The sequence below is a fragment of the Geotrypetes seraphini genome, chromosome 2 (assembly GCF_902459505.1).
Source record: "Geotrypetes seraphini chromosome 2, aGeoSer1.1, whole genome shotgun sequence".
Taxonomy (NCBI): Eukaryota; Metazoa; Chordata; class Amphibia; order Gymnophiona; family Dermophiidae; genus Geotrypetes; species Geotrypetes seraphini.
Window position 1 is genome coordinate 137,780,361 of NC_047085.1, and position 14,435 is coordinate 137,794,795.

General features: G+C 41.1%; 1 protein-coding gene across 13 annotated transcripts in view; it reads left to right on the top strand.

Moving 5' to 3' along the window:
• ZNF521 (zinc finger protein 521) overlaps nucleotides 1–14,435 on the top strand; it is a 796,659-nt gene that overhangs the window by 340,150 nt on the left and 442,074 nt on the right. For all 13 annotated transcript variants that reach the window (XM_033933840.1, XM_033933831.1, XM_033933833.1 and 10 more), the window contains one exon: nucleotides 8,530–8,614. In XM_033933840.1, the coding sequence (XP_033789731.1) occupies nucleotides 8,530–8,614 (85 nt within the window). The remainder of the gene's footprint in view (nucleotides 1–8,529; nucleotides 8,615–14,435) is intronic.

Here is a 14,435-nt window from a genome sequence, read left to right on the forward strand (position 1 = left end):
ATGCTTTTTCCCAGAGTTCCAATAACGGAATATTCACATTTGGGGGAGAAAACATTAACCGTAACACACAGGAAGTCCAGATTTATGATTTGGCTTTCACCTTACTGCGTTTTCATGTGTTCAGTAAAATCATTTTGATTAGTTTGTGATTTTCAGTGGAAAAAGTTACTTGATTAAAAATCCAGTAATTTCTCAGACTGTGCTGAAATGTCCTGTATTAGGTGAGTTGAATGTTAAGCCTTTTTTTTTTTTTTTTTTGTATTAAGGGCCTCTTCTGTCAAACTGCACTAGCAGTTTTTAGTGCAGAAAGCCACGCTTAATGGAACTCTATGAGCGTCGGGAGCAGCGTGGGCCATTCAAATTGGCTCACTGCGCTACAGACTGATAGCGCAGTTTGATAGAAGAGGCCCTAAGTGTGTGTAAATGCATTACATGGTTTTGTAAAAGGACCCTTTGTAACCTAATGCTCATAATGAAAGTATTGCTTGATTATATTATCACACCAAATAATACAATTCATATTGCATTGTCCCCAAATGGCCACACAAATGATTGTGAAAAAAAGCTCCAGGAAGTTAATATAAAAATATGCTGTAGAAATATATCCATAGAAAACACATAGGGCTCCTTTTACGAAGGCATGTTAAGGGCCTTAACGTGCAGAATGGCGCATGCTAAAATGCCGCTATCACCTCCTCTTGAGCAGTTGGCAGTTTTTCAGCTAGCGTGCGCTAATCCGGTGTGTGCGCTAAAAACGCTAGCGCACCTTCGTAAAAGGAGCCCATAATAAAAATACCCGAATAAAACTAATACATTCTTGATGATGCTCATTGCTACCTAGACATTTGCCCATCTGGCTGCACAGTGTGCCTCCTGACGGTATGAAGACAATTCTATAAAGAACTGCCTATTTTTGGACTCCAAAAATACACATATTTGGAGCCTAGGCATCCACTCTCCTTTATAGAACCTTAGCATGGCAGTGCAAATATGTATGTATAATTTAGGCGGCGAACAAAAAAGCAAACAAGATGCTAGGAATTATTAAAAAAGGGATGGTTAGCAAGACAAAGAATGTTATAATGCCTCTGTATCGCTCTATGATGCAGCCTCACCTGGAGTATTACATTTAATTCTGGTCTCCTTATCTCAAGAAAGATATAGCAGCACTAGAAAAGGTTCAAAGAAGGTCGACCAAGATGATAAAGGGGGATGGAACTCCTCTCATATGAGGAAAGACTAAAAAGGTTAGGGCTCTTCAGCTTGTAAAAGAGATGGCTGAGGGGAGATATGACTGATGTCTACAAAATCCTGAGTGGAGTAGAATGGGTTCAATTTTTCACTCCGTCAAAAATTACAACAACTAGGGGACACTCTAAGTTACAGGGAAATACTTTTAAAACCAATAGGAGGAAATATTTTTTTCATTCAGAGAATAGTTAAGCTCTGGAATGCATTGCCAGAGGTTGTGGTAAGAGTGAATAGCATAACTGATTATAAGAAAAGTTTGGACAATTTCCTTGAGGAAAAGTCCATAGTCTGTTATTGAGAGAGACATGGGGGAAGCCACTGCTTGCCCTGGATCGGTACCATGAAATGTTGCTTCTCTTTGGGTTTTTAGTAGGTACTGGTGACCTGGATTGGCCACCCTGAAGAAGGGCTGCTGGGCTTGATGGACCATTGGTCTGACCCAGTAAGGCTATTCTTATGAGAGCTGGTGTAAATGCACAGATGTAGATTGCTAAAAAATAAATGCAGCATTCTATAACTCATCCAGGTAGCTTTGTGCCTCACCCATGCGCTGTCTAGAATCAACCTATGTGTACACCTACCTTCACACTACAATCATATTTTGGCATTATTTTGTAGAATAGTACATAGCCAGAATGTTGGTATTGACATGCATACCAATATTCTGGTTATTTACCCAGATTCTTTAGAGAATTATGTGCTAAAATCTAATGCCTCAATTATGTTTCTGAAGAAGTCAAGGTCCTAGTAGAAAGTGGCTCATGCTGGAATTCAAGGAGGCCAAAGTTCATATGAAAGTACCACAACTCAGATTACAAAGGTCAATAGTTGAAGTGATTCAAGTAGAGAGTGGTGGCTCTTGCATGCTTACATCACACTCTTAGGACCAGCTGCCAGTATTCAGTGGCACTTAACTGGGTAGTGCTGCTGAATATCAGCTCTAACCACATTAAAAAAGGCACAGTGGAGATGCATTTTGAGGTCAGGGAGGAGCTGGGAGGTATTTAGGCATTGGCCATATTCAGCGCTGATGCCCACATAGCTAAGTGGCCAAACAGGACTGCACGAAAGGCTGTTCTAATGGGTTGCTTAGCTATATGGGTATTGGCACTGAATGTTGACTGGCACCTGAATATCTCTCAGATCAGCAGTTTTAAGCACTTATAAAACCCAACCCGTCTTAGCTTAAATTCTTCTGTACACTTTTTATCTTGCTTAGGCCTACTAGCCTATGAAAGCTCCTCCTTTTTGCTCCAGCTTATGGTAACAGGAGCCTCCCTATTTGTTCCTTCAACAGTGAAAATCACACCTTTTTATTATACTTTCCTTCAAAATAGTAGCAAAAGGTAATACCCATTTCCATTCCCATCCCATTACTCTGACCTGATATTGAGTGAGTATTAAGATTTGTATACTACAATTTCCTTCTAGTGGAACTGGTGCTAGGGAGGAAGTGAAAACATCTTAAAGAAGATAGGAGAAAGGAGCTGTAAAAATTCCTAGAAAAGTTGCTGATCTCACACCAGAAACTTGCACTGCATGCAGTTGTGTGAGCCTAATCAGATATGAGTCATTAGTAATCTGTGATAGCATATAGCATAGTGTGCATACTTGATAGAAATTTACAGAGTAAATTCTTCATTCCAAAGGTATTCCTATTACAGAAGAGAACATTAATATGCCAGGGAAGAATGAAAAATAAAAGGGAGACAGAAGTGGCTTAAAGTTAATTGTAAATAATTTGCAAAGTCAGTGGAACATTGTAACCAATGGAGAAAAAAGGAGTAGAAGAAAATGTTCCTTATTGCTAGTTTTGTGGATTAAGTCAGTTTAAGGTGTTAAACTGTTCTAACAAAAATAATTGCTCTGTCTATATCCCTGACTCATACTCATTCTTGTTTTAACTTTATGAGAACTTCAGTATGTCTACAGAGCAAGTGATAGATGATGGCAACAAAATGGTTTACAAAATAAAATTAACAAAGAATGTGTGATGGAAAAATAACTACATTGTTTAATGGCATGATAGGGTATGGTACAGAAAAACATGGTTCACAAAGGAAGAAAGAAAATGCTCATGTTGTTATCACTGTGCTGCAGAGCCCAGCAAGGCTTGTCCATCAGACGGAGCTAGCCCGCTTTAAGACGTTTATATGATGACTCGGTATGGACTGAAATCTAGTTCTGGCATAAGAACATAAACATTACCATACTGGGACAGAGCAAAGGTCGACCAAGCCTGGTGTCCTGTTTCCAGCAGTGAACAATCCAGGTCACGAATACGTGGCAAAATCCCAAAACAATAAAAACAGCTTTTATGCAGCCTATTCTAGAAATAAGCAGAGGATTTTCCCAAGTCCATCTTAATAATAGCTTATAATATTTACTTTCATTTTAGGAAATTCTCCAACCCTTTTTAAACCCCTAAGTGCTGGACACATTAGATATAAGTGTGGCCCTGGAGGCTGTTAAGCAACTGAGACTGGCAAGGTTTATGCATGCAAGTGGTGGAGCAGCTCATAGCGCCTTTCTGGATGTAGAACTTCAATTGTATTTCAGTCTGTAAGCTCTAGACATGAGTGATGTCTGGGACACTAAGATGGAAGAGAAGGAATATGATCTTTGTCAGGATGGGTGGGGATAAAAAATTTGAAAATATTCTTAAGAGGTATGAAGGATGTCTCACCAACATCTAAAATTAAACATGGCCAAGACTGAGCCCCTTATCTTTCCACCTAAACCCATCTCTCCTCTTCCCCCCTTTCTCTATTTCTGTGAAAAACACCCTCATCCTCCCTGTCTTATTGGCACGCAACCTCAGGGTAATCTTTGACTCATCTCTCTCTCTCCTCTTCACATATCCAGTAGACTGCCAAAACCTGTTGGCATTCTCTACAATTTCGCTAAAATTAGACCCTTCCTTTCTGAGCGTACTGCTAAGATCCTTATCTATACCCTCATCACCCCTTGCCTAGACTACTGCAACCTGCTTTTTACTGGCCTTCCGCTAAACCATCTCTCTCCCCTTCAATCTGTTCAGAACTCTGCTGCATGTCTGATATTCTGCCAATGTAGCTGTGCCCATATTACCCCTGTTCTCAAGTCACTTTGATTCCTTATCCATTTTTGCATACATTTCAAACTCCTCTTAATGACCTACAAGTGTATTCGCTCTGCAGCTCCTCAGTATCTCTCATCTCTCCCCATATCCCCCTCCGGGCACTCCACTCATCAGCTAAGTCTCTTATCTGTACCCTTCTGCTCTATGGCCAACTCCAGACTCCATCCTTTCTACTTTGCTGCGCTGTACACCTGGAACAAACTGCCCGACTTGGTACATCAAGCTCTGTTTCTGGCAGTATTCAAATCCAGACTCAAAGCCCACTTCTGTTCCAAACTCCAAACCACCTGCTAACCACCAATATCTGTCTTAGTGTTCCCTCTAATTAGAATAGAGAGGGAAACAAAGTACAAATCGTACAAGAACAAAGAGAAAAAACAACAACTATAAAGGGCCTTCAAATTCTGCTTTATAGTTGTGCTTTAATTATAAGACCTAAAACGGGCCATGTTTCCACATCTCCACCTGCATCAGAGATCTATGAAAGCTTTAGAAATCAATGTTTATCCACAACAAGTACCATGTTATAAATAACAGTTCTCAACTGTAAACGTGCTTGGTCAAGTTGCAGTTCTCTGCTTGGAACAAAAGCAAATATTCCAATAACGTGTGATGCTCAGCAAAACAAACAACACCAAGAAGTATGCTATTGCTCCAATCTTCGCTGCCTCTTTGTCACACTAAACTCCTTACTCAAGGTTCCCCCACCTCCAATCCTTCTGTCACTGTCCCCCCAGAGTATGGCTGAGTATTTCTACAACAAAGTTCACAAAACTAACCTTGTGTTCTCAACCAAGCCACCTGCAGATATGGCAGATTACAAGCTCTGAGGGCCCTTCCCAGGGTGTGAACATTCAGGTGAATAGCAGACTGAATCAAAAATAGAGACTAAGGGGCAGGATTCCAGGTAGACATTTCCCCGATTGGTCTACAATCAAACATTTTGATGTCCATTTCCCAAACGTGCAGCTGAGATGTCCAGAACATCCTAGATAAACGCTCTAGGGGATTTTCAGTCCTTCCTAAGCTTCATTGAAGATGACCCAAAAGAAGTAGCCTCATTCTCCCAACTGCAAGGTCAACTTCTCTGACCCTGAGGTTGAGGTGCTGGTGCAGAAGGTCCAGACATGCGACACACTCCTGTTTGCTCCCAAAGGCCTGTGCCTATATAAAGGATTGGTGCCATTTCTGAGCACCTGAATGCAGTCCCCTATAACAGGGCTTAGAAGACTGTGAGCTCAAATGAGGGCAGCTGAAGCATGAAGTCCTCAAGAAGGCTGAGGACAGACCTCCAAAGGCTGACATGTCAGACATCATCCTAGTGGAGCAGATGATCCACAGCCTCCTCCCCAACACAAGCATCCATGGCCTGGGTACCCAAAACACATCAGTTGCAACACAAGAGTTAGGTGCATTTAAGGGATGGCAGCTGTGCTGTGTGTGTCCCCCTCTGGTGCATCCACTTCCCCATGCAGGAACAAGGGGGGCCTCACTCTCAGGGCAACCATGTGAGGGCCAGGTTCCTAGGTGGCTGGGAGAGGGAGCAGGGAATGGGAGTCTGTGATAGCTGAGTGGCTCCATGCCTAGGCAGTTGGAATACTCCTGTACCTGGCATTAGCCAAAATGTCCCCCTCCCCCCCTTCCGAACAGTGTGAATATTTCTGTGTTCCCAGCACCCCTACCACATTTAGGGGCAGACATCCTTGGTTTGTATGACACTAGCATTGCTTCTCAACTGAAGACTAGAAGGGCAAGGATAGACATGCTGGTGTGCTGTAGCAGGATGAAGAGATGGCAGATAACCACATCTCCACATTCTCTATACAGATGACAACAACTCAGAGCTGGAGCTGGGAATCAGTGGCCTGTAGGTGGGCAGCCTACAGGCCCAACCTGGAGCAGGGGCTGACAATCCCCCAACAGCTAGAGATGAGCCGGGGACAGAGGATGGCCAAGAGCTGTGTGCAGTGGCATAGTAAGGGTAGGAGGTGCCCGGGGCAGTGCCCCCCCCCCCACCCTGCCCCTACTCCTTCCCACCCCTTATTCCCCTTGTGCTCTCCCTCCCCACCCCACATACCTCTAAATCTTTGCCAGCATGAGTGGCTTCGGCAACATGCTCCTCATGCCAGCATTGGATTTCCCTCTGATGTCACTTCCTGGTCCCGTGACCCAGAAGTGATTCAGAGGGGAACCAGGCTAGCACAAGCAACAAGAAGAAGTTGCTCACGCTAGCAAAATTAATATAGCGGTACAGGGTGGGGGGAGGGATGGTGCGAATATGGCAGGGGGAGCCAGCGCCTCCATCTACTCAGTGCCCGGGGTGGTCTGCATCCCCCCTTACTACGCCATTGGCTCTGTGAATCACTTTTTTCAGATCACTAAAAGCGATTGCTTTTATTTGTGCACCGTGAAGTGATGTTAGAGCATCAATTGCTCGGCTAGTTTACATGGCATTTCAATATTAATAACCTTATTTTCATGGCAGGATCAGAGAATGAACAATTGTGCATTAAACCACACAGTGAGACGTTTTCTGCTTTGGATAGGGAAATCTGATCATTGCTAAACCAGTCAAAACCGGTTTAGCGACAGTCGTTAGACAATTGCTGACTTTAGTGCATCTGGGCCAGAAGAGATAGCACAGCAACACAGAGCATGGTGACTGACTGGTAGTGGAGGAGTGGAACTATGTGTGAGACAAGAAGTAGATAGGAGGGGTGGAGAAAGAGGGTAGCTGAAGTCTGGCAACTATGGGTGTGGGGTGGGAGAGGGATGGTTAGGTGAAAGTTCAGACAGGGACACAGACAGAAAAGTAAAGCACTCAACTCTACAGTAATTCAGACAAATGCAATTGCGTCTCAGTCTCAAAAATTGAGAAAAAGGTAAATTCTTTCTTAAACTAGCTGGATAACAACTTCTATAGTCTAAAAAAGTACTTCTGTCAGTAGGTTTTGTATGTGTTTCTGATTCAAAATGATTTCTTTCCTGTGAAATGATCAAATCCCAAAAAATTAATTGATTAGCTGAAAATATCATAGAAAACTGAATATTGCTATCACAACTATTCAGCCAGATATGAAAACTACGTAATTCTTGCTCATTCCCTTTCCATAACATCAGCACATCATCAATGTAACGAAACCACTTAAAGAAGTAATCTGAAAAAGGAGAATGTTGAATCCATGTGGTCTCAAAATGATCCATGTATAAATTAGCCACTGATGGTGCAAACATGGCTCCCATTGCTAAGCCCATTTTTTGTTTATCAAAGTTGTTGTCATACATAAAAAAGTTTTCTTTCATAGCTAGTCTAGCCAAAAAAATCACAAAATCTATTGGTACAATATGAGGGTGCTCCCGTGATTTCAGGACATTAGTGATAATTGACAATGCATCATCTTGCAATAAAAAAAGTCCTAATGCGGCTTCATAAAGTGAAAAAAATATTTCCTCTTATTTGTTTTAAATGTATTTCCATATAACTTCATTGAGTTTCCCTTGTCTTTGTCATTTTTGAAAGAGTGAAAAATCGATTGACTTTTATCTGTTTGTTTCTGTTGATTTTGTATGAAGTTATACATGGGGTATGTTTCAATGAAAAGTAGAAGTAACATTTCTGTTAGCTTAGTCTATCCCCTGTTCGTTTCTTACCCCAAATTTGCCAACATGACTTATTCAGCTAAAAAGCCCTTTTACTAATATTTTTCCTATCCCATGTTAGGTTTTTAATTTGATATGATATTGTTTAAAACATTTTGTAGCTAAAATTAATGAGCATTCAAATTTTGAACATCATTGTTTTTCATTCTCTTGCTTTCTGTGTTATGCTTTCCATTCTTCTGTAGCTGTTAGCCAGACAAACCCATTAAATATGGACCTCAAAGTTTTTCCTCAGCTTATGGCATTCTCCGTCAAAGCTTTATGGGTGAATACCGTAAGTTCAGGAAAACCTATAGCAGTATAGCAGGGAGAAACAACATGAACCAAGTAGTCCTATGTACCAACCTGATCTGTGTGTATGCTTAGAAAAGATTCATGGTTTATTTTGCAGAAAATATTACTAACAAACAATATTTGCAAGAGGATAAGACCTTCATTTAGTTTATTTGGGTTAATAAATGACTTCTTTATAAAATCATTTTCTATTTCTTATTTAGAAGAAGACATATCAATGCATCAAATGCCAGATGGTTTTCTACAATGAATGGGATATTCAGGTTCATGTTGCAAATCACATGATCGGTAAGCAAAGTTTAAATCTTAAAAAAAAAAAGCCTTTTATCTTACCTGTGTTAAAAATGACTATCTTATTAACCAGCACTAAGACATTTATTGTGCACCTGTCAGTGCTTGACCCTGGCAGGAATGATTTCTTCTATTCATATTATTAGACTCTGCAGTGTATTAATGCATTTCATTCTCTGTGAGGGCCAGTTTAGACTTCTGTAGAGAATTATGTGTATTGCCGATCAAAACACAGATGATTAACAAATTAAAACTCTTAGTCATTTTTGCATTATTGAAAGCAAGATAGTAGGAATGGTTAATGAAATGGATGTTAGCTTTTTAAGCAGACTTTTAGACAGGCTTTAATTTCAAGTTATTATAGTAATGGCACTATTGTGTACTGCTCCAGCACCTTGATACCAGAATCCAGACTAGTGAGTTTCCATCATTAGGAAACATGGGTAATGCAAGTGGCTATTAAAGAGAAAAAAAGAGGAATATTCTATCATCACATGTGTAGCTTATAACATCTGATTAGCAAAATTAAATATGAGCTCTTTTTCTGTACAATTTAATAATGAGATTTTTTAATACTTAAGCAGATAAGTTTTAATTAATTAAACTTGCCTCTATAGTATTGGTCTTCATTGCAAGACCTGCGAACCAATGGTGGCCCTCTGAGACCTTTGGGGCAGCCCATGAATCTTGTGCAGAATATCATTCCCACTACGACCACCATCGGATCTGGCACATTTTTACTCTTTTTTGCTTCCAGTGCTGTACTCTTCAGGCTGCAGGCAGCATGATTGAAGTAAACACATTGCCTTTGGCAGCCCTGGAAGCTTTCCCTTTGCTATAGCTTCCTGCTTTAGGGATAGGAAGCTGTAGCAAAGGGAAAGCTTCTGGGGCCACTAAAGATAGCGTGTTTACTTCACTCACATAGCCCATGACCTGAAGAGTGCAGTGCTGTAAACAAAAAGGCTGAAAAAGTACCGGATTCCACTGGGGAGTGAAAGGAGAGGGTAGTACAAAGATGCTGGACTGTGGAGATGGGGATGAAAGGGTAAGAAAATACCAGACTTCTGTGGGAAGAAAGCAGGGAAGGGAAGGGGAAGATAGCAATGGCAGATCACAGGAGGGGGAAGGGATGGAGAGAGAGATGCAGAACAGGGATGGAAGGGAAGGAGGGGAGAGAGATAGGCCAGACTTCCAGGAGAGGAGAGAGATAGCAGACCATGGGAAGGCGTGAAGAGAAAGAAGGAGATGGAAGGAAGGAAGGAAGGAAGGAAGGAGAGAGAGATGCCAGGGAATGGAAGGAGGAGAAACAGATGCCAGACCACAGTAGGGGGGGTGGGGGAGTGAAGATGGAAAGGAAGGAAGGGAGACAGTTGCTAGACCACAGGAGGAGGGAAGGGAAGGAGGGGATAGATACCAGACCATGGAAAAAGTGGAAGGGAAGGAGAGGGAGGGAGGGAGGAGATGGTACATATGGTTGGTGAGGAGGGAAAGGGCAGAGAGAGGGAGGGGATGGTGCACATGGATGGAGAGGAGGGAAAGGGCAGAGAGATGGTGCATGTGGATGGAGAGGAAGAGAAGACATGTAAAAACAGACAGACTGAGAAGGAAGCAGAATAATGGAAGAAAGTTGAATATTAAAAGTTAATGCTAAAATGAATGTAGGGCAGAAAGTGAAGGAAAGAAAAAGAGCAAATGGATAAGAAAGTCCTGGAAACAGAGTTAAGAACACAGAAGGAAATGAAGCCAGAGACTGGGAAAAGATGAGTAGAAAAATAAAATCATCAGACAACAAAGGTAGGAAAAATGATTTTATTTTCAATTCAGTGATTGAAATATATAAGTTTTGAGAATTTACATCTGCTGTCTATATTTTGCACTGTTCAGGAAGAAATTAATTTCTCTCCTTTCTCTGGTGGTGTACTGCATGCAGAGCCTGGCATTATGGATGTCATTTGTATATCGTTATACTTTTAGTTTGTGGTCCTGTATTTTGCATAGGGTTCATCTGTGTTCTGCATTGTGTGACCAAGGCCAGGTGTTCTGGTAGGAATGAATGTCGAGAAACATTATTGGAAACATGGCCCCAAAGCAGAAAGATATTTGTCGGCTCTCCTTCAGCCCTCTGGGACCAAAATGGCCCACATTTAAAAATTAGCAAAGAGCACTGTTTTATAGACATTCATTTCTGAAATGCATTTATCAAGATTAGATACATGTAACATTCTTCTGTCCAAACAATAGAACAACTGCAACAGCAGTAGGGAATTCTATCTTACTCTCAGATGTTTTTTTTCCCCTAAGATTGCCCATTCTGTGTTAAATCTGCTAGCCACACGGAAATAGCCCTAATAGTGGTAGCATCCAATTAAATTCCATCAAGAAGCTGCTTTCAGGGTAATAAAACTCACTTTACAAGTACAATAAAACCTTGGATTGCAAGTAACTTGGTTTGCAAGTGTTTTGCAAGACAAGCAAAACATTTTATTAAATTTTAACTTGATATACAAGCAATGTCTTGCAATACAAGTACATACAGTATACATGCGTCACATCATCACAACTGAGCTGATGGTTCTTCTCTCTCTTATGCTGCAGGAGTGTAGTGACTGTTCTAAATGAGTGAGGTCTTGCAATAAAAGTACATATAGTATTTTGTATTAAAGCTTTTGGGTTGTGGAACGAATCGTTTGAGTTTCCATTATTTCCTATGGGGAAATTTGCTTTGATATACGAGTGCTTTGGATTACAAGCATGCTTCTGGAACGAATTATGCTCGCAAACCAAGGTTTTACTGTACTTGTTTTGTCCACAGATTCATACGAGGGTCCCCAAATTTTGATCTTGAGGTCTACAATCCTTTCAGGATTTCCATAGTGCATATACAGTACTCCCCCCAAATTCACAGGGGTTACGTTCCAGGAACCCCCACGAATTTTGAAAAACCGCAAATACGGTTTTTAGGCAGGGGAGACAAGAGAGGGCAGCCAGAACTTTGACACGCAGCTCCTGATTAGTAAGGCCCTACTTTAGTATAGGAAGAGGCGGCCCTCCCTTGCCCGGTCATTTGCGGTCGAAAAATACTGCGAATGACCGGGACTGTGAACCGCCGACTGCGAATTTGCAGGGGAGCACTGTATATATGAGATCTTTTTGCATACAGTGCATTCAGCTCCCCTTTTATCAAGCTGCGTGAGGGTTTTATTTAATCACAGGCTGCTGTAGTAAAAGCTCTGATGCTCATAGAATTCCTATGAGTGTCAGAGCTTTTACCACTGTGATTAAAAAAAACCCTAACACAGCTTGATAAAAGGGGGCCATAGTGAGACAGGTCTTTGCTATTGTTTGTTTTAAGGATATTTTTTCCTTCATATTTCTTTGGCCAAACTGTGAATCAAAATTTCACTCTATAGCACACAGTTTAACAAAATCTTATAGCATATTATTAATGCAGTGCAGACCTCTATTTATTCATTATTTTCTGAATAGTTCTGCATCTCAGCCAGCTTTTGCATTTGCACAGCAAATGTTAAGGATCTAAAATTATATTTTTGTAATGTCATGTTTAGAGCTCTACAGGGATTTTGCTCCTCCCCTCCTTCATGTTTTACCTATTGCAATATTCTCAAGTGGGTAATGACTTGCAGATTTTCTAGGATAAACCAAAATATATGTAGAATCCAAAATCTGGGCTGACTATTCAAGAGGTCTTTGTCTAATGAGGTCATCTGAGGGATAAGACAGTTTGAGCTTCATAATCCATGCTAACTGACTTAGTCAACTGAGTAGATGAAATGTGGAGGTCATAAGTCTGTGAATTGATCAAGCCAAGACACATTTTTCAGATTGATTGGATAGACATGCACTTTAACTTGTAATAATACACTTATTTATTGCATTGCTGTACTATTTTTTTTAATTTTTTTTTAGCTCTTTTGGATTTCTACTTCAATCAGAATTTGCTTAATATTTATGTACTTATTAACAATTTATGTGCCACATGTTATGTCGTGGTTTTATATCCCACTAAATTCTCCGAAGTAAGAGTTACAACATCAATTAATGCATCACAAGCATTATTACAGTAATTATAACAACATAAACCCAAACATCCTTATAACATCAATTGATACATCATAAACAATACTTCAGAAATTATAACAACATAAACACAGCATTCTTCATGGTAGGGTTCGAGGTGGGTTATGATATCAGTTAATGTATCACAAACATTATAACAGCAATTATAGCAACATAAACATACATACGCAGTACAGGGAAAAAGTTCAGTGGTACTCCCGACTTAGGTTTTTGGTATCCTCAGTCCAAAAAGTAACAACTGATGTACAAGTCTACAGAATAGCATAGCGTGCCATGGCAAAACTCCGGGTGTGCCACGAGACACCGTTGGAGGGGAACCGGCTGACTGCCTTCAAGATGTGCCTCTCGTGGCGAGAGGCATGCCCTGTAGGCAGTCAGCTGTTGCCTCTCCTCTCCGTACCTCCCTGCCCCCCTACCCCCACTGGCATAGTAATAGCAAGTTCAGGGCCCTGTCTGGAGGGCCTCCGTTCATGCGTGGTCATCGATGTCTGTACCCTCCCGAGTTTAGTATGCCGCAACTTCAAAAAGTTGTGAGATACTGGTATAGCATAATAAAAACAAGAATATGAGTAAATCATACAACCCACCATGTATAAACTCTTCTGATAAACAAGACCCAGGTTTTGGCATGCAATGCCCTAATTTCCTAGAGTTTTCCCATTGGTTTCTCCCTCAATTGGTCTTCCTGTGACCTATCACAGCAATATTCCTAGGGCTAGTATTTAGCTTTCAACCTATAGTTGCTAAATTTAGAAATGCCAGTTTCTCACTAAAACTGCTACTTATTTTATAGAATTCATATACCTAATAATATAATATGTCAGCTTTCATTACAAGTTAAGAGCACAGGATTGTTTCTCTTTCCTTCCACTCCTGCTTAGCATTTTCCTCTCCACGCCACCCAGCAGTAATGATCTATTCTGTCTCATTCTCTATCCCTGACCAGCAGTATTTGTTTCCTCACTCTCCTCTTCACGCCTAAACAGAAGCATCTTGATCCTTTCTGTCTTCCCACTGTAGCATAGCAACATCCCCTCTTTCCCATTAACGTAGAAGTAGAGAAAGACTGGAGGACAAATTTTTCCCCATCCCCACAGGAACTCAATTTCCCTATCCTGTCTCTGCAAGTTTTGTCCCTGTCCCTGCCTCATTACTTTACGCTCTGTCTTAACCACACAAGTCTCGAACACTTAAGATTTTAAAGTGTGCGAGGCTTATGCAGATGAGGATAGAGCTTGCAGGAATAGAGCAGGGACAGGAAAAGAACTCGCCAGGATGGGACGAGAAAATGAATTCCCGCGACGATGGGGAAAAATTTGTCCCCGTGTCATTCTCTACCTAGAAGCATCTTTCCATCTCTTTTCTACCCATCCCTCTTCAGCATCCCCTTTCTCTGGCCCCAACATGCAGCAGTATCCATGATCTTTCTCCTTCTACTGATGACAGATCCAATCTCTGGCACATACTGCACTCTCAGGACTTTTTCTCCTTTCTTCATTGGATATTCTATACACTATGGGCTAAATTCACTAAGCAAACCAATCATGTACCAATCAGTGTGTGAGCCCTTTGCAACCCGATTTCCCTCCAACCTGATTCACTAACGCCTGTAGTGATCCATTCCTGATCCTCCCATGCAAATTAGTAAAACCCCATGCAAAATAGCCAAGTGATTGATTCACTAACAATTGCTTGGCTATTTTGAATCGGGTTTTACTAT